Here is a 21,136-nt window from a genome sequence, read left to right as displayed (position 1 = left end):
GAAAAGAAAATACAAATAAAAGGAATTAAATAAAGTCAGAAAAATAATAAAGGATATAAAAGTGATATAATGAAAAAAGTAAAAAGGGTCAGAGAGAAGGTAACTGAAATGGAAGACAGGCAAAACAGAAAAAACATTTGTATACTTGGAATCCCTAAGAAAAACAAAACAATGGAACGTAACCAATATTTAGAACTATAATTCATAAAAATTTTTCAAAAATAAGACAAAACCAAAATTTACATACTAAAAGCACCCAGTAGGTATATGTGGGATAATTAATCTTTCTTTTTTTTTTTTTTGAGACAGAGTCTCATTCTTTTGCCCTGAGTAGAGTGCCGTGGCGTCAGTCTAGAGCACAGCAACCTCAAACTCCTGGGCTCAAGTGATCCTCTTGCCTCAGCCTCCCAAGTAGCTGGGACTACAGGCACTTGCCACCATGCCTGGCTAATCTTTCTATTTTTAGTAGAGATGGGGTCTCACTCTTGCTCAGGCTGGTCTCGGACTCCTGAGCTCAAGTGATCCTCCCGCCTCAGCCTCCCAGAGTGCTAGGATTATAGGTGTGAGCCACCGAGCCTGGCCTATGGGATAATTAATTGTAATGATTGACTTGAAGACATATCCTAAACTTGAAATATAAAGGGAAAATTCTGAACACCTCCAATCTAAAAGATCAAATAACTTACAAGAGCAAGAGAAACAGACTGGCAATAAACTTAGCAAAAATAATATATAAAGCAAGATAACAATAAAATAGCATTTTCAAAAAACTCAAGGAAAGAAAAGTATGAATCCAGGATTTTATATGTAGCCAAGATATTCCTTTAAACATCAAGGCTATAGAAAGAACTCAGGAAATTCTTTATCTATGAGCCCGTCATGAGTACTAAGGGAAGAGCTTCATCTGACCAAGAGGTGAATAGGGAAGCTACAACAAAATATCTGATGTGATAATTTAATATATTTAGTAGTAGATCTAAGATGAAAACAAAAGTAGAAGCTAGGACAAAAAAATTATCTAAAATTATGTGTTCTGACAAAGTAGAAATAAAAGCCTAAAAAACAATAGTAGAAGGAGAGGAAAAGAAGAGAGTAGAATAATTCATTTATAGTTGTGTCACGATAGATGGGAATTAAAGGCTATTATTCATAAAAACTGACTAACAACAGAAAATATGGTTAAATTTAAAAAAAGTGTACTAAAGGCACTTTTAAAAGTTATATACAAAGGTAAGCAACAAGTAGAATAAGACAACAATGTTTCCTAAATATCAGAGCAAGGAAAATGCATAAATATAGCAAATTTGAAGTAACATATAATAATAACATAAAATAATAAGAAACAATTGAGACTGAACCTATAGGTTACATCAATAAATATGAATAGACTTAATTCACCTAAGAAAAATATTTTTAGCTTGACTCACAAAGCAGGACCCAACTATACTGTATAGAAAACATATGCCTAAAACAAAAGGATCCAGAAAGGCTAAAAACAAAGGGATAAGCAAAAGTTTATTAGGCAAATGGAAATAAGAAAACAGAGGCTGTGATATTAAGTAGAATTTAAGCAAAAAGCATATAATGTGACAAAGGTCACTTTTTAATACTAAAAGCAAACATTCACAATGAGTAATAGAAAACTTTAGCATACCATTCTCAGCATAAGACAGATCAGTGTACAAAAAGTTATATAAAAGACAGACAACATAATCAATAGGGTAGAGAATATGGGTATATTTTGAAACTTTACACCCTGAACAGAGAATACACGTTCTTCTCAAATGTACATGGTACGTTCACAAAAACTGATCACGTATTAGGTAACCAAAAAAAATCAGTAAATTCCATCAAATAGAAATATTATAAATACTCTGATCACAATACAATAAAACTAGAAATTAATAAAAATTAAAAAACAAAAAGGCTCTTCCTCTGAAAATTAAAAAATCTTTTACTAAACAAGTCTTGGGGAAAAAAAGAAACTTAAACTAAAATAAAAGATTTTCTAGAAAAAAAGGAATAAAAACTTCATATATTAGAATCTATGAGACATTTGAAGCAATGCTCAAAGGAAAATTAAAAATATAACAATAAAAATAAAATAAATGAATTAAATTCCCAACTCGAAATCCACAAAAACAGGAAAATAAAACAAAGAGAGCACAAAGAAATAAATAATAAAGATAAAACCTAAAATGAATGAAGAGGAGAATGGAAAAAAATAGGTGTAATAAATACATCAAAATTCTGTTACTCTGGAAAAAATTAACAAAACAAACAACTAGCTAACTTAAAGAGAAAAAGGAAAAACCACAAATCTACAAAAAATGACAAGAGGAAAACTAACCACTGAAACAGAGAAATTTAAAACACTTTAAGAGACTACTTTTTAAACCTCTGTTCAAATAAATCTGAAAAGTTAGATGAAATGGATAATTTCCTAAGAAAAAATTGTTTACCAAAATTGACCCCATTAGATAGAAAATTTAAAAAGACCAGTTTTCCTACAAGAAATGGAGGAACTTAACACAAAAGAGCACCAATCTCATACGGTTTCACAGGAGAAAATTCTACTAAATTTTCAAAGAACAGATTAGTCACAATGCTATAAACTCTCCCTGACTTTTCTGGGGCAATAATACACATATAAATATTAAGTGTATATTCAACAGTACAGCTGCTGTCTTAGGGTTGCCAATCCAAACCTCCTATACAATAAACTTTGTTCAATACCAATCAGTTTTCTACCTTGCAAGACCCAACTCAAAATCACCCAGCCCAGATCCTAAAACCCTCCTCTCCTGACTTCCCCCTTGTGAGACATTACTAAGATGCAGTCAAGGTGTGTTTTCTCTTATTGTAATAAGTTAATAAACTTAGCTTTGCTTGATCAATAGGTTTTTCTGGCAGTCTTTTGAAGAGTGGACAGTGAAAAGAAAGAAAACACTACAGGTAAGGATTGGGGAATATCTCAGAGTAACAAACAGAAATAGGAATGTAAGAAGTGAGAGCAGTTCTAGGGGGATAATGAGACATTTATTTAGTTTTACCATGCTGCAAATAAAGATGACTAAAATTCTGGAGGCACACTGGGGGTCATACCCATAGAGATGATTGCTTTAAGTTTGGGGAATGGTAGAAGAAATTATATAGAAAAAAGTACAATACTATGCGAAAGCTACCTTAAAAATATTGCTTAGCAGGATATGTCATTCTACTTGTGTAAATGCCAACACAGTATGTTAAAAATGGAGTGAGAGCAGCATACAGAGAGTAAACAATTATTCAAATGGTATACTTGTTTCCCTTCTCCCACAGCAGGTAACAACTGATTAATAATTAACTAATTCAAGAGGTAATGCTTATGAAATCCCCTTGAGGTAATTCATTTGTAATTGTCTTTATCCCATTAGATGAGTTACTTCACAACTGGAAAATCAGATGGCCATTTCTTCTGAGATTTAATGACATACTTCTTAAGAAATAATAACAGAAGGATGGGATCACCGTGTCCAGAAAAAAAATAAAAATAAAACAAAGAAAAAAACACATACAGTTTTTAAAAATCCATGTGCCCAGAAAATCAAATCCATTTAAAATTTGAATTTTAGGAATGCAATAGATTCCATGTAGAAATAATAAATCTTCATCTTTATAATATCAGGTAATGTTAGAACATGGCATATTTTCAAGATAAACAAAGAAACACATTTTAAAATTGTTCCTACCCTTCCCACCCCCAACCCCAATAAATATCTATCAGCATATTCTAGAAAGCAAAGCTTCTTCATGCAAGTGTCCATCAGAAACAAGCACCACCACCTGTTCCTAAAATAGCTAGGGATGAAAGAGAAGGAAAAGTGAGAAAGCTGGAGAGGTGACTAACACATTGTGCAGGGAAGTGCTCTACAACTACTGGCATGCAGTGACCATCAAGCAGGTGAACAGAGGCTAGATTAGAACACTGAAAGGAGCTGAACGCTCCTAGCAGAAAGCCCAACTTCCTGGTTCATTTCAGTAAGAGTTCCCAGTGTGAAAGAATTCTACCACCAAAAAGACTAAGGGTTGTTAACAGAGGAAACTCTCAGGAACAAAACAGCAGTTATAAATGTTAAGTTCTTCCACAAACAATAAATCCACATATACTAGATAAAGCAGTGCTTAAATTAGTTTGTTCCATTACATAATTTCATATTCAACTACTAGTCATATATGTATATAACAGAATACATTTCATTATTTATAACTCAAATACAGGGCACCTCCAAAATGGAGTTATTTTATTCTACATTGAAGAGAAGATTTTGGTTCTAATTATATATAACAGATATACAGACTGTTCCCAAATTCTATAATCCTAACATTTGGCTCAGGTTAATAACTCATTTATCTAATCAGGGAACTTGTCCTGCATTTTTCTGGTTTTGTTGTTGTTTTTTCCTTCATAGAACATCAATATTATCATTTAAAAACTGGTCTACCTCCAACAAAAGACTGTAAGACAATGAGAGTATTATGAAAATTAGGAAGAATTTTAATTAACTAGGTCTTTGACACAATTCAAATAGCTTATAACAGTTAAAATATTTAACCAGTCAAATAAAAACCATCCTAAAATTTTCCTTCCATAATAAATACAGACTAAAGAAGAACATTAGAGAGCCAATTTACGGATATACATGGAAATAAAGCCATTATTTCAACTCTACTTCATCGGTGATAAATGTTTTACTTCATATTAGACATATAGGGCCCTTTTACTATGTATTTTTAGGATAATTCCAAAAAGAAACTGCTTTCCCTAATATATTCATGAATACACTCATACTTGTCAAACCATATATATACCTAATTTTGGCTGAGATGATGACAAAGTTATATTCTTAGTCAAAAATAGTGCAGTTTTATTCAAACACAATTCCAATGACATAATTTGTGATTAATACAAATTCACATTTAAATATAGCCTTCTATTTGGCTGGGTGATTCAGGGAGATACATTTTTGCTCACTAAATTTTTAAAAATTCATGTTTATTTTCTATTATTAAAAAATGGGGTTGGGGGACAGAGCACATTTAAAGGCAAATTAAAAAAGGAAAGTAAAAGTAACTAAGTGAGTATCATTTCAGTTAAAAGCTACTGGATTATTTAACATATACCCTATTTCCTAGACCAGGCAGGGATCAGGAAACTATGGCCAACAGGTCAAATACAACTCACTGCCTATTTCTGCAGTTTTATTAGAAAACAGCCATGCTCACTTCTTTACATACTGTCTATGGCTGCTTTCATACTACAGTGGCCAAATAGTTGCAAAAGAGACTGTATGCTCCATAGAGTATAAAATATTTATTATCTGGCTCTTTATAGAAAAAAATGTAAGGACCACTGCTCTAGACTTTTTAAGATACATGGAATATTTCTATATTAGTACTAAGGTAACCTTAATTTTGCCTCATTTATGATTTGAAATGTACTATTAAAGTGCCCTTTATTTGAGTCTTATTAAAGTAAGGTTTAGCTTTAGTTGTTGTGTTCACTGAGGTTTCCCATGTACAAACCTTTACGTGGGAAGAAGCTGTGAAGGTTAGCTTTAGATTAGCAAAGACTATTCCCATCAGATTTGCTTGCTGACTATTTTTCTTATATTGCTATAAAATTACCATTTCGGAGTCACTGTGAGAGGCCTGACCCCGGCTGGGTACAGGCCCTAGCTCAGAGTGAGAAGCTTGGTCAAGGGAGAGAAGGGGCTCAATAATGTCATCGTAATCATCTTCCTCTGTATCCCCCTCCCCATCGGCAAAAGTACCTCTAGTCAAGAAATCGGAGCGCGTCCGCGCCATTCGAGCTTTCTTTTTATGGGCCGGTCTGGCAACCTGCTTAACCAAATGATAAAACAAATAACACAATAATGTTTTGGTTTGGTTTTTTTTTGGAGATGATGCCAATGAAAGACATCAGAGGGCTCATGAATTTCTTGAAACATCCCTCCACCCCACAGTGCCCTTTCCACCAGTAAAAGTCACAGGGATGACCAAAAAAAATCTGTATACATTACTCTGGACAAAGGATAAGAATGGAAGTTAAATTTACACTGTTCTTCTCCATAGCCAAGGAAGTCATCCTTCACTGCCATAAATCAACAAAGCCACTTGCATAAAATGCCTTCTTTTTCTTAGCAACTTCTTTTCCGTAAATATAATCTGTGCTTTTTTAGGCACCATTCCCTGCCTGAAGCACACTTTCCTATTATAACAGGCTTAGCTCACAGCTTCTTTCTCTAAAAACATTTGGAAGTAAATGGGTAGATGAGGTGTTCTACATACAAGATTAATAATTTCCAAATTAGTGTGCATCTACTTTACATAGAAGATAGATAAACAAGATCCAATACTTACCTCTCTTTGGCCCAGCCCAGCTAATTTCCCAGGCTTCCAAGCTGATTCATCTTGTTTATGGACTTGAGGATTTCCACTGTTTAAGGCTTCCTTGTTGACACTTTAAATAAAACAATGAGATTACCTTTCAATTCCTAGTAGATATCCCATGGCAGCAGTCTTAAAGTACAGCATGAATTACAGTCTAACAAGCCAGGTCAAAGAATTCCAGCAAATTCCATAAATAATTTCAGATCTTAGTCAATTCCCAAAACAATAAGTCATATTTTTTCTGCTTAGCTAATTAATGCTATTATCAAGAATCTACACATATTGATTGAATTACTAGAGGCCCTGCCCTGATAATCGCTGGGTATATTTCACTATGATGACATATATTTAAGAATAGTTGAAGCAAAATTAGCTCAAGAAATGAAGTGGATTTGATGAGAAAAGGAAAATATCAAATCCCCAAATCTTTAGAATATTAGTCTTAGAAGGGGCTTTCTCATCTAATCATAAAATATTTGATAAGAAGCCATCTAGTAATGAGGACCTCATTATTTTGTTTTATACTGAGATGGTTCCTATTGATCAGAAAATTCTCTTTCTGAAATAGCTCTATAGCTTTCAACCATTGTCTTATTTTAAAACTTGAGGTTGTATAGAATAAAATTAACACTGGCAGGATAAGAAACTATTTTCAAGCTAAAATTTTGTCCCAGACCATACAGATGTTACAGTGTTAGCTTGTAAAAATTTAATTTTGCTTGCATAACCATATGATAAGACTGATTTATCATTAAATTCTAGGCAGAAATGGATGTCAGGATCTAATGAAACTCTGAATATTATTAACCCAGTACCACAGGTCTAAAAATTTATGAACAACATATTGCCAAGCTCTCCTAAGTAGGACAGTAAACTCCTTAAGAATCATATCTTACAGGCTAGCATCATGCTGGTTGAAAAGTATAGACACTAACTTATAATACTAGTTGGTGGATTAATTGCTCTTTCATTCAAAATCTTTCATTTAATTTTTACAAAAGAGAGTCTAGGTGTCCTAAGAAGTTATCTTGTCCTTTGCCCCTATGCAATAATCCCTAAATGAACCCAAATAGATGGCAATTTTTCCTAACTAAAGATTTCTCAGAAAGGCTAAGCATGGTGGCTCATGCCTGCAATTCCAGCACTTTGGGAAGCTGAAGTGACAGGATCACTTTGAGGCCAGGAGTTTGAGACCAGCCTGAACAACATAGTGAGACTCCATCTCTACAAAAAATAAAAAAATTAGCCAGCATGGTGGCATGTGCCTGTAGATCCAGGTACTCAGGAGGCTGAGGCAGGAGGATCACTTGAGCCCAGGAGTTTGAGGTTGCAGCAAGCTAGTTATTATGTTGCTACCACATTCTAGCCCAGATAACAGAGTGAGATCCTGTCTCTATTAAGGGTGGAGATGAAAGACTTCTCAGAGAGCTGAGCAATCCTAGCTTGTCCTAAAGGATTCCCTCCTGGCCATTAAAAATCTCTCCTGCCATAGTTGAGCCTATTGGCCTTTCATTTGTCCTCCAAAGAGAGACAAAAATTAATAGGACCTTTGATAGCACTTTACCACTCCAACTAACTTTTCAACCCACAGCATTTTCTTTAGATTTCTCCATGATTTCTTTATTGTTCTCTCTCATTAAGCAGATGAAGACTACTATGTACTTATCACCACTATGGTACAGAAAGAACACTAACCTAGTGTTCCTTCCTAATCATAAAACCCAATGCTGATCCCTAATCATGAAACTCAAGATCTAGTTTCAGCTATCTATCTAAATATATTACCTTGAATAAGTCATTTCACTTCTAAGGGCCCCAGGGACCTTATCTATAATACGAGGGAACTGGATTAGATAATTTACAAACACAACTGTTTATGATTCTATAAAATGCTAAGGTTTTAATATTACTTATACAATAGTATAAGATTTGAAGTATGAATTTTATTTGTAGACTTTCATATAAACAATCTAACATATAATAATTTTGAAGATAAGTAGATTATTAATAAGGTAAAGCAAACTAGATCAAGTAGATTTAAGACTATACGTTTTAGAAAAATAAAGGAATATGGAATAAAGGATAAAAGGATAAGGATAAAAGGATAAAATAAAGGATAAAAGGAATAAGTCAAAGGATGATTAATGGTTTTTGGAATCTAGAACTAAATCTTCTACAAAACAGATTCACAGATCCAACAGCTGCATTTTATGTATATATATCTATACATATACGCACACAAACACACACACACACACATCTCACATCACTAATTTAATCAGAATGACAGGGAATATGTTTTTAACACTCTCTTATGGGTTTATATACTACACAAAGACTTTGACCTTCTATGCAATCTCTGGATTAATGGGCAGGAATGAGACCCAAGCTGTCACTATCATTCAACCATTTCATAATACTGTAGAAACCCTTGTGGAAAACCAAATATCAGTGGTCTCTTGCCCATATTTACAAAGAGTTTCTCTAAAATCCGTATGCAATTTTAAAGCCTGAAGACATAAATGCTCGGGCTACTGTAGAAGAGAAAGGTTATTCTCATTGTTAATGTAAAATTTAATTTTTTAGCCCAAGGTTACAGCCCTCCTTGCATTTCAACAGTGATACTGTCTCATGAGAATGGAAAGAATTCACTGTACACAAAGACTTAATACAAATATCTTAAATTTTATCAAATTTGTTTTTATATACCACTTAAAATGCTTTTCTCATGACTACCACTGGTTTAAAAAAGTATAAAGAACTTCCACTTATATGAGGTATCTAAAGTAGTCAAACTCCTAGAAACAAAAAGTAGAATGATGGTTGTCAGGGACTAGGGAGAGGAAAAGGGAAATTGTTTAACTTGCACAGAGTTTCAGTTCTATAGAACGAAAAAGTTCTAGAGATTTGTTGCACAACAATGTATATACAGTTAATATCACTGTACCATACACTTAAAAATGGTTAAGATGGCAAATTTTATGCTATGTGTTTATCACACACACAAGAAGTATAAAGGACATAATGAAAACCATAAATAGGCCAACAACTATGACAAAGCACATTAACTTCTTTAAAGCCTGACACTCATAAGCTTGGACTGCTAAACCTCACAGCTTTAGCACACCATACATTTGCTGAATGCCTACTATGTTTACAAGGTACTGTGCCGCCCTTCTGAAATGCTTGCTCATTTAATGGGGAGGAATCAAATACTCTGCTATCTATGCTTAGTCAAAGATTCCTAGGGTGTTACTACATCCAATTGCAGGTGTCTCGTAGAGTCAACAATTAGGGAATATTTTTACAAAAAGAAAATAGCTAATTTGAGGAGCCACTTAACACAAATAGTTGGAGCAGAACAAGGCACACAAATACCTGGAGTGGAACAAGGTACCTTAATAAATACTCCAAAAAGTTTCCCATTTATACATAAAAATAGATAAACATTTCACTTACAGGGGAACACTCATATTGTCCTTTGGCGTGAAGAAAATGGACCTAGTATTTCTCTCTCTGGAAAGGTCATCAGATTTGTGGCTGTAAGACTGAGTTGGCCTAAGGTATTCTCTTTTTGAAATGCGATTATTAGAGAGTTTACAGGCTACATTCAGTTGGGTGCCTGTTCTGTCTGTCTTGGATAATTCCTTGACAGTACTAGATTGGCATGGACTTCCCTTTCTTTCAAAGAACAAGGTGACAGGTTGGTCCTTCGGGAGTAAGTGAGCAGAGGGACTGTCTTTTGGGGCAAGAGCTGCATCTTTTGTAGTTACTGATGGGGACCCCAGTACATTACGTTCTCTCTTATTTGGGGTATTTATGCTGAGGAGAGAGGATGGCCTCTCTACTCTTTGTTTTGACTGATAGAAAGATGGTGCCAGGAAAGACTCCCCAATTCCTGGCTTGTCAATTGTCTCAAAGGCTTTACGCTCCTTCTCTAAAATATCTGTTTGCTGGCGAATCTGTTCCATCATCTCTTTTTCATTCTGCTGCTGCAACTGCTTTTGCCTTTCTTCCTTCTCAGTGTTTAGCTTTTCTAACTTCTTAAGCACAGCATTAGAAGAATCTGTATTTAAAGAAGGAACAACTTGATCTTTTCCTGAGAAGTCATACTTTCCAGCTTCCCTGTTGATATCCAAAGTAAGAGCTGTCCCTAGTGTGTCTTCATTTTCTAATAGTTTGTTTCTTTGGATACTTGTATCTAGTTGGGAACTTGTTTTCAGTGCGTCTTGTTGGGGAATATAAAAAAATGTTGGCAGACTATTTGAAATAAAGGAGTCTCTCAGCTGTGGTTTACAAGTAATAGGTTCAGAACTGTAGACCAGCTTTCCCTTCATATTTCCATTCTTCAAATGCTCTGCATAGCTAGTCTCCCTTGAGGCACTGAGGGTTTTGTCCTGCGAATCAAATTTTGGACTCCTAGATATCTTAGGTGATGGAAACTGTAAGTCTCCTTCATCTAAAATTATAGACTCTGGCTTGTTCTTTTGGCTTTCCTCACAGCTCAGAAGTTCCAAGCTTCCTTGAGAGCTTTCACTATCAGGTGTACCCTGTGGAGACTGAAGGCCTTCAGGCATCAATTCTGTAGACCATCTTCGTTCCTCTGAAGGGGATACACCACTAAGAGAACGGACTTTCAGTAATTCTAAGCTAAATATAGCTTGCTCTAGTTCTCTCATTCTCCGACTTTCTCTTTTAGCCCGGCCTACTTTTTTCTGATGGAGATCCTCCAAGGATTTGGGTCGCTGTCTTACAATCACATCTTCCTGCAAGTCCACACCACTTTGGCTTCTGGCTCTCTCCTGCTGCTTCTCTGGGGACTCTCTTGAGCAGTCCACTGAACTTTCACGGCTAATTCGATTACTCTCCATCACAGATTTACATTCCTCTATGGCTTTCACTCTGTTGTCAAAGGAGCAATCCTCCCATTCTGAAGGGTCTGAACCCTGAATTTCCAGAGCTCCATATCCCTTGATATTCACCAATCCAAGTTCTAGCTTTGTTTCTTTTAGCCTTTGTTCTTTTAAAGCTTTAAATCTATATAAAAACAGACAAAATGGGTTATGGATATCTCTTGGTTACCACTGAAGAGAACATATTTATTGAGAATTTAAGAAAAAACTAAAAGTTAAAATTTTCTTTTGATAATACCTAAGTGCTTCCAAAACTAACTTGAATGCACATTTCATAATTTTTCTATTTCTATCAGTCAGATAATATTTCATTAACTGTATTATTCCTAGGTAGTATTACTGCATTCTTCTGGAATATCCAGAAAAATGCAAACCAACCCAAAAGTAAAGCTCTCATTTTAATAATATCCTCATTTTAAGGTAAACCTTACATGTGAAATTAATGTTTCTGAAGGTAAAAACAGTTGAATATTGCCAGTTTTGTAAGATTCAACCTAATGTAAAAGTTAATTCTTAGCAGTTATAAGCACAGACCATGTAGATTTTCAATCCAATTTAATTCAATAAGCACTTATTTAACTTCTATTATAGACCAGACAATGTGGTAGAAGTATCACAGTCTAGTAGAAAAGACAAATTGTACATAACCCATTCTAATACAAATTAGACAAGTGTTAATGTAGAGTTATAAACAAAGTACTTGGGAAGAACAAAGAAAAAGCGATTATTATAGTAACAGAGATTACCTTTGTCTTGCTCTGAATCCTCTACACGTTGACTGCAAAAGGATAATTTTGTTCTTTTGTTCCTGGTACCTCTTACTTTCCCTGTAGGCTTTCCATCTTGCCTGTATGCAGACAGCAGCCATGTGCCTGCGTCTATAGTGCTCTCTCCATCTCTGCTGGATGATGATGGTTGCAGCCCGAAGTTCCAAGTACCGTTGCCTCTCTAAGTGAGCACGCCAAGAAGCTTGGAGAAGAGCAGCTGCATTAGCCATAACAAAAACATCCTTCTGCACAGGTGCATCTCTAATTTGCTTCTGATTTAGGTAATTCCTCCAGAATCGCTGTGGGGAAGACAAAATAATAGAAACTGGTTGTCATATCTTACACTACACATTTTCACAGAAAAGGGAAAAAAAAATAAATTTCTTACATCAAAATTAGAGGTTAAGTGGATAAGCAGCTAAATTGTTAGTGATTAAAAATAAAAGTTTTCTTTTCCAGACATGATTAGCTAAAACAGCTACTTTAAATAATATAAACTTGATGAAGTTAATTACGGAACTTAACTTAAATTTTTGGATGCCTTCATTCCCTGCAAATTAGCTTTAACAAATTACATTATATTCTCTTGCTACAAATTGCCCAAATACATTAATGGGTTTAAGGTAGCTATGCACATATTCCAAAGATAAAGATACTAAAAATATTTGTGCACAAACAAAAAAGGTCTTATGGAGAACAACCAATGATATAAATCAATGAGGGAGATAATAAAATAGATAAATGTGAAATCAGGTGCCTATTATTCAAAATGAGTGTCTAACAACAATAATGTACATATAACTCTCAAATATCACTCAGAAAACCATTAAATAAAAAACTATGTCAACAAAAATTAAGGTACGTAACTCCTTTGCCCTACTCACACCTCACAAGATATTGTAAGTTCAATTTAATTTAAATTCAGTGCAATCAATATTTACTAATAGTCTACTGTTATATGCCAGGTACTCTGTTGGGTGCTACGAGCATTTTAAAAATGAGGAGGACACATTCTTGTTTCTGAAGTTTACATAATTATTTAAATGTTTCACAGCAAAGTGGTTCTGATTACTAAACAAGGGCCAAATAAACTAGTCAATCTCATGCAAAGAATCCTTTTGCTTCTCACCTGGATGACAATGGATGCCTGTCTCATATGGAGGAAATGCTGCCTACATAGCAAGACCCTGAACCATCGCTGCAACAATATGATTCTGCGGAGCACCTCTTGGTGAAGCAGATCTTGTAAGTGCTGTCGTTCTTGCTCCTTTAGGAAGACCTATCAGAAAGAAGAAAGATGAGGAATGCAGCTTAAGAAGAAAAGGGAAACTTATCTTATGGATCATCCTTTCCTTAGTAAGATTTCAGAGAAGAACAAATAGAGTGGCAGGCACCTAAATGAAGTACTGATAAATATTTCTATTAATTTATCCAAAGTAGTCATTCTCAAATGGAAAAGGAGATAGCTGAATTCTGAAGGTGAGCTGGGCATGGCAGTGCACACAGATAGGCCCAGCTACTCAGGAGGCTGAGGCAGGAGGATCATTTGAGCCCAAGAGTTTGAGTGCAGCCTGGGTAACACAGCAAGATCCCATCTCTTTAAAAAAAAACGGGGGGGGGGGGGCGGGGGGGAAGGAAAACAAAAAAGAAAAGGGAAGGTGAGCAAGAGTATAAAAATTGCAGTGCCAGAGATTGTGACATATTATTCCACTGGGAAAACCACCGCTATAATGAGTGAATGAACTATGGTAATATGTCATATTTTTTAAGGGTGTTAGAGTGGGAGGAAAAAAGTTGATAGATCTTAAAACTTGATCATAACATGAATAAACCAATGATAACAGTCTTTTTAAAAAAAGGCTTCTTACTGTCCAAAGTTAATAATCAGTTTATTTATTTACTTCTTCATTCAACTAATAAATCTTTAAGGTTTCGGGGGGGGATACAAGGATAAAGTAAACATGTCCCTTTGGAAAGAGGATTTGTACTTCACCTTTAAGAGCAGGCAGATATTATATACCCAAAGAGGAAAACAGTAAACTAATAAAGGCTAGAGACAGAAGATCCCACCTGAACAACACAAAGAGTTGGAAACAATAATAAATGCATGCACAGGAGACAATAGAACAATTAATCTTCATTAAAAAGACATTAAATAGTGTGAAGCCACAATATGGAGGTTCTTAAAAAAGAGAAAGATGTTTAAATTTAATGAGGAGGTTATCAGGAGATTGTTATTGAGCAGGAGGATGATATAAAGAAATAACCATATTGAGATAATGATTTTAATATTATGGATAAATTAAATAGAATGATAGACTAGAATCAGATGAGCAAGCTGTTTACTATAAGAGCAATGTAGATGGGAGGGGATAAGGAATAAAAACAAAATGGAAGCAGTAGTAATGGAGAAAAGGGAAGAGATGTGAGAATCATTTGTAGTTAAAAAAATAAATAAAATAAACAGAAGTTTGTCAGGATTCAAGTGAAGGGTAAGCCAAAGATGATTATGGTTTCTAGCCTGAGAAACTTTCTCTACAGAGAAAGAAAGTAGTTGATAAATTAAGGACAGTAAATGAATCTGGACAAAGTCACTTTGGGCAAGCTAATTTGGAGATTATAGTAGAAAAGACAGAGAGATGATTTTTAGGCAGTTAACATTACAGTCAGAACTAGAGCACTGGTCAGAAGCTCTATGATTAATATGTACTATATTATTAAATAAAAACTTTGGCCTAATCAATTTCCTTATGATATTTGATTCATATCTTTTTTATAAACAATTTCATAGACAAAGATTGCCATTATTATCTAAAAATATAAATGCACTCAATTTGGACAAGGGCTATTTATATTATATTTACCATGGTTTTTCCAACTTGATAATTATCTGGATTAAGATTTATTTTCCTGAAGAAATCCTGAATGTTAAATTTGGATGGGATAGCATTTTGAGGAAGAAGTACGTGGAAGTGGCTCACAAAATCCTGAAAAATGAAAAAAAATATATTGTAAAATCATAAGAGAAGTGCATATAAACAAGATCCTAAACTAGTTAATTACCCTTTTATTAATCTTTTTCTCATCCTTTTAAACAGGGTAAAACCAAGACAGTGCTTGTTAGTTTAAAATACTATAAAAGGTTAATTTGAAAAACATGGGGAAGGAGAAAGATATTGAGCTCTACATATTATGTTATCATAGGGGAATGGAAGAAAAAAAGAAGGGCAGAGGCTAATTATCCCTTTTGTGAGAGCTGTCTAAGAGACCAAATGAAAAGTTACTTAACCAGAACCTGAAATTTATAACAGGAAAAAAGCAAGTGTGGCATCTACTATAGGATATAATTGAGAATGAAGCTTTCCATCCCAGTAACAGAAAAGACTTGCTCATGTGCTGAACAGCTTCAATATAATTTCTATACCTATAGCAGCAGCTGATAAGAGTACCTGGTAAGATTTGCTGGCAGCTTCCTATGAAAGAAAATTTTGCTGAAAAAACTTTAGAAAAAATCAAATGGGAAATATTCCATTTTGACTGATTATTTTGATTGAACTATTTCAATTACTGGAGAAATCGGTGTGAAAAATTGTTATGTCACGAGTAAATAGTATTGGCAAACATTCTGATCAAATGAGAAGAACCAAGTACTGGATTCTGTTATAACAAGCTTAATGAGATTGCTGCCATTTGGTGAAAGTGAATATTCGCTATCCCCTTTCAATTCTGTATACAAAAGGTAGAATGGAAAGGAAGAAGAAAGGGAAATAAAAAGTGCACTCCAAGACCTAATAAGCAAGATAAGTGGGAGTAATTTACTTGATGTGTCTACATATTTAAATATCACTATAAAAACAAAACCTGGAAGGAATATTTGGAGCTGTATCCTGATTGGCGAATTCGAACTGTTTCCAGCATCCCAGTGTATCGAAGCTGTCTAAGTACCAACGCATCACTGAATCTTAAGGGCAGCTAAAACAAACAGAAAAAATATTAATCCAGAATAGTGTAGATCTCCCAATTAATACGTCTTATAAAGCATGGCTAACTGTTGAATATTTAGAGACTGACTGTGGGTTATCTGGTTAAGATATAGCTAAGGTGATGAAATAAGCTCACCTCTCAATTTTTCTAGTAGCTTCAGAAAAGTTCTGATTGCTCAACCCTAGGAAAAAGAGAGAAACCAAGTTTCCAGGCTTCTCTGGTTGGGGAGCGAGAGGACCTTAAAAGCTCAAAAGGAATGTGGTTGCCCACAAAGTCCACACAGTTCAATCACTAACAAGTATAAAATCTGTAACAAGATTAACTTACTTATACATAGTGAAGAGCTGTATTTTTGTATTTTATTATGATTTTATCTATAATCTCACTAAGAAACCATCCACCCCACTCTACTAGTTGCTTTGGTTAACTGAGAGTTGAAAGATTCATCTTCTAATGACCAGTACAATGTTAAGAGTAGCTTATTTCACTAAATACTTTTTGCTGATGAAACTGGTATAAAACACTGAAAAACAAAAAATTTCTGTAGTCTCTCAGAACTAATCCCCTCATTATATAGGCATTGACAAGGAAGAGGTTACTGGGAGATAGTCACTCAACAGCAGTCACAATACTCTGTCACTCCTAGGTATCTCAATAGGCACTGTTTTCAGACATTCAAAAGAAGATGTATTTGGAGCTTCTGCTATTTCTCCCTGTTCTCTAAATACTGTTTTCAATGTTTCTCTAAGGCAATCTCAAACATTTTCCTGTAGCTAGGTGGGAGATACCAGCAGTCAAGGAAAAAAATCAAATCAGCAATTTGTGTTAAATAATAATAGCAGCTAATATTTATTTAGTACCTACTCTGTGCCCTGAAATACTTTATTAATTGAACTCTTTGTATAGCAAGGTCTCAATTAACAACAGAAATTCAAACCACTACTTAACTGTATATAAAATAGTTTCCTTTTTAGTCAATATAAAAGAATACCTAACATTTACCAAGCACTTAGTACAGGTAGGAACATTCTAAGTACTTCACAGGAATTAACTCATACACACTCACAAAACACTATAATTACAGTGAATTACTATAATACACAGATGAAAATATTTAAGCCACAGAAAGTAATTTGTTTAAGGTTACAAAGCTTGTAAATAGCAGAGATGCAGACTGTTTATTAAAAATTAAGAAAGTTATAATTCCTACTATATTTTAGCTCTTCAGGCCAGAGACCATATTTTCTTATGATGAACATAAATAAACAAGACAAACATTTACACTCATTATACTGTGAAAAGCTATTTAGGGGCAAACATTTACACTTGTTATATTGTGAAAAGCTATTTAGGCAAACTGTCATAGAAAAGAGAAAAGAATCAAGAATACCCACGGTATTCTTCCTAAGTTACAAAGACAAGAATCTCTAAACATTTAAGAGGTACAGCTTACATTCAAACAAGATAAATTAATCTTAGGGTAACAAAAGTTTCATAAAAGAAAACTCTTTTTCTGATGAAACTTTAAGAGGTATTTGCTCCTCAGATTCTAGGTGATGCTAAATCAAACCCACATAAATACCTTACAGGTAGATAAATGTGAAAATTAGAAGAATATTCATAAAAAGTATTTATGAAACACTATTTTCCTTCTAAAAATCATAGATAGCCCTTCTCCTCCATTTATTCTCCATAAGAGAATTTAAAGATTGGTCTGAAGTAAGCTGAACTATATGCTCCCATTTACAGGACATTTTTACCTTTTCAGCATTAGAACGAATGCATTTTACAAAATATGGTTCTGCTTGACCAAGTGTCTCCATCAGCTTGCTTAATGATGCCTGCAATACAAAGCAATATAATTATCATATTCTCCATTCATAAATGGCAACAAATAATTTATAAATATAACTGATAATGCTGGCAAAATAAACAAAAGTAGTGGCATACATAGAAAGAGGTTTGTTTCTGAAAAACACATTGTATATATTCCCTTACTGGTTAAATTAAGGATAATTAAGGCTAAGGATGGTAGTATAATCTTAAAGCTGATAGCCTGGCAATAGTAAATACTACAGATAAATTTTAGAATAATTAAGTCTAGAATAATTTTTTCACTTTTCTTCATATTTCATGAAACACATCTGTTCAAACTCAAGCATGCTAGAACAACTTTAAAAATCATCCAGTAGGGGCCAGGTATGATGGCTTTTGCCTGTAATCCCAGCACTTTGGGAGGCCAAGGAGGGAGGACAGCTTGACGCTAGGAGGTCAGGACCAGCTGGGGAATACGGTGAAACCCTGCTTCCACAAAAATTAAAAAATTTGCCAGGCACTGTGACACATGCCTGTAGTCCCAGCTATTTGGGAGGCTGAGATATGAAAGGAGCACTTGAGCCCAGGAGTTTGAGGCTACAGTGAGCCAAGCTCTCACCACTGCACTCCAGTCTGTGTGACAGTGTGAGACTCTCTCTTTAAAAAAAATAAAAATAAAAATAAATCATCTAGTAGGGTATCCATTAAGGTAGTATTTCCTCACTTTGTAATATCTATAAAGAGTATATAATGATGTCCCCTTTTTCATTCCTGATAATCATAATTCGTACCTTCACTCTTTTTTCTTGATTAGTCTAGCTGGAGGTTTATCAATTTTTTAATCTGCTCAAAGAGTTGGCTTTTTCGTTTCATTAATTTTCTCTATTTTTCTGTTTTCAGTTTCATTGACTTCTGCTGTTACCTTTATTATTTCCTTCTTTCTGCTTGCTTTCAGTATAAAATATGCTTTTAAAATATTCAGTTTATTAAGGTAGAAGCTTAGATTATTGACTTGAGACCTATCTCCTTTTCTGATAAAAACATTTAATGCTATAAATTAACCCTGGAGCACCGCTTTAGGTGCACCGCACAAATTTTGAAATTTCATTGCATGTAAAATATTCTAAAATTTTCCTTCCTCTTTGATTCATGTATTATTTAGAAGTCTGTTTATTTTCCAAATACTTGGGGATTGTTATCTTTCTTTGATTTATTTTTGGTTTAATTCCATTATGGTCAAATAAAACATTTCATATGATTTTAACTCTCAAATTTGTTAAGGTTTGTTTTATGGCCTAGTTTATGATCTATCTCGGCAAGAGTTCCATGGGCATTTAAAATGAATGCATATTCCACAATTGTTGGCTGGGATGTTCTATAAATTTTCCTAATTGTCTATCTATCCTATCAATTACTGAGAGGTATCATAAAGTCTCCAAGCATAATTATAGATTTATCCATTTTTTCTTTTCATCAGTTTTTGGTAAGTATATGGGAAATCTATTATTGATGAATACTAAGAACACTTATGTATTCTTAGTCAGTTGTACCTTTCATCATTATGAAATATCTCTCTTTATCCCTGGCCATTTTCTCTGTTCCAAAGTATAGTTTGACACTCCAATGGTCACTCTAGCTTTCTTTTGGTTAGTGTTTACATGGTGTACTTTTTTTAATGCTTTAACTTTAATCTTTTAATATCATTGTATTTAAAGAGGGTCTCTTGTAAACAACATACAGTTAGGTCTCATTACTTTTATCTAATAGAACAACATCTGTTTTTCAGTTGGAGTGTTTAGAGTATTTACATTGATAATTATTAGTATGGTTGAATTTAGATCTACAATTTTATTATTTGTTTTGTTTGTCCTCTTTCTTTCGCTCCTCTCTTCCTCCCTGCCCGCCAACCACCTTTCTTTCTAGAGCATTTTTAGACTCACAGAAAAATGAACAGAACATAAAGAGAATTCCCATATACCTGTTCCCTCCCCCATTTCCCCTATAATTAACATCTTGCATTAGTGTGGTCCGTTTGTTACAAATGGTGAACCAATACTGATATGTTATTAACAATAGTCCAGAATATAATTAGGGCTCGCTCTTTTTTTTGAGACAGAGTCTCACTCTGTTGCCTGGGCTAGAGTGCCGTGGCATTAGCCTAGCTCACAGCAACCTCAAACTCCTGGGCTCAAGTAATCCTTCTGCCTCAGCCTTCCAAGTAGCTGGAACTATAGGCATGTGCCACCATGCCTGGCTAATTTTTTCTATATATTTTTAGTTATTCAGCTAATTTCTTTCTATTTTTAGTAGAGACAGGGTCTCGCTCTTGCTCAGGCTGGTTTCGAACTCCTGAGCTCAAGCAATCCTCCCGCCTCAGCCTCCCAGAGTGCTAGGATTTCAGGTGTGAGCCACTGAGCCTGGTCTGGGCTCACTCTTTATGTTGTACATTCTATGGGTTTGGACAAATGTATAGACATGTATTCACCACTGCAGTATCATACAGATTAATTTCATTATCCTGAAAAATCCTCCGTGCTCTGCCTATTCATCCCTATCTCTCCCCCTCCCCTAACCCCTATCAACTACTGATATTTTTACTATCTCCATAGTTTTGCCTTTTCCAGAATGTCATATAGTTGGAATCATATAGTATGTAGCCTTTTTAGATTGGCTTCTTTCGCTTAGTAATATGCCTTTAAGTTTCTTCTGTATCTTTCCATGGCTTGATAGCTCATTTCCTTTTAGTGCTGAATAAACTCCATTGTTTGGAGGTACCACAGTTTATTTATCCACTCACCTACTGAAGGACATCTTGGTTGCTTCCAAGTTTTAGCAATTATGAATAAAGCTGCTATAAAGATCTCTGTACAGGTTTCTGTAGATGTAAGTTTTCAATTCATCTGGGTAAATACCAAGAAGTGCAACAGCTGGACCATATGGTAAAAGTATATTTAGTTTTATAAGAAACTGTCAAACTGTCTTTCAAAGTGGCTGTACTATTTTATAATCCCACTATCAGTGAATGACAGTTCCTGTTGTTCCATATTCTCACCAACATTTGGTGCTGTCAATCAGCTGGATTTTTGCCATTCCAATAGAAGTCCCATAGTATCTCACTGTTGTTTTAATTTGCAATTCCCTAATAACATAAGATGTGTAGCATATTTTCATATGCTTATTTGCCATCTATATACTTTCTTTGGTTGAGGTGCCCCTCCCCATTCT

General features: G+C 34.5%; 1 protein-coding gene across 2 annotated transcripts in view; it reads right to left on the bottom strand.

The window, feature by feature from the left end:
* Positions 1–21,136, bottom strand: part of MYO9A (myosin IXA) — a 247,613-nt gene that overhangs the window by 56,782 nt on the left and 169,695 nt on the right. For both annotated transcript variants that reach the window (XM_012640651.1, XM_012640652.1), the window contains exons 20-26: positions 17,857–17,937; positions 15,974–16,084; positions 14,977–15,099; positions 13,242–13,391; positions 12,092–12,411; positions 9,892–11,469; positions 6,403–6,502 (exon numbers count right to left, since the gene is read on the bottom strand). In XM_012640651.1, the coding sequence (XP_012496105.1) occupies positions 6,403–6,502; positions 9,892–11,469; positions 12,092–12,411; positions 13,242–13,391; positions 14,977–15,099; positions 15,974–16,084; positions 17,857–17,937 (2,463 nt within the window). The remainder of the gene's footprint in view (positions 1–6,402; positions 6,503–9,891; positions 11,470–12,091; positions 12,412–13,241; positions 13,392–14,976; positions 15,100–15,973; positions 16,085–17,856; positions 17,938–21,136) is intronic.

The sequence above is a fragment of the Propithecus coquereli genome, unplaced genomic scaffold, assembly GCF_000956105.1.
Source record: "Propithecus coquereli isolate 6110/MARCELLA unplaced genomic scaffold, Pcoq_1.0 Scaffold155, whole genome shotgun sequence".
In the NCBI taxonomy this organism is placed as follows: Eukaryota; Metazoa; Chordata; class Mammalia; order Primates; family Indriidae; genus Propithecus; species Propithecus coquereli.
This window is presented reverse-complemented; position numbering and strand designations above follow the sequence as displayed.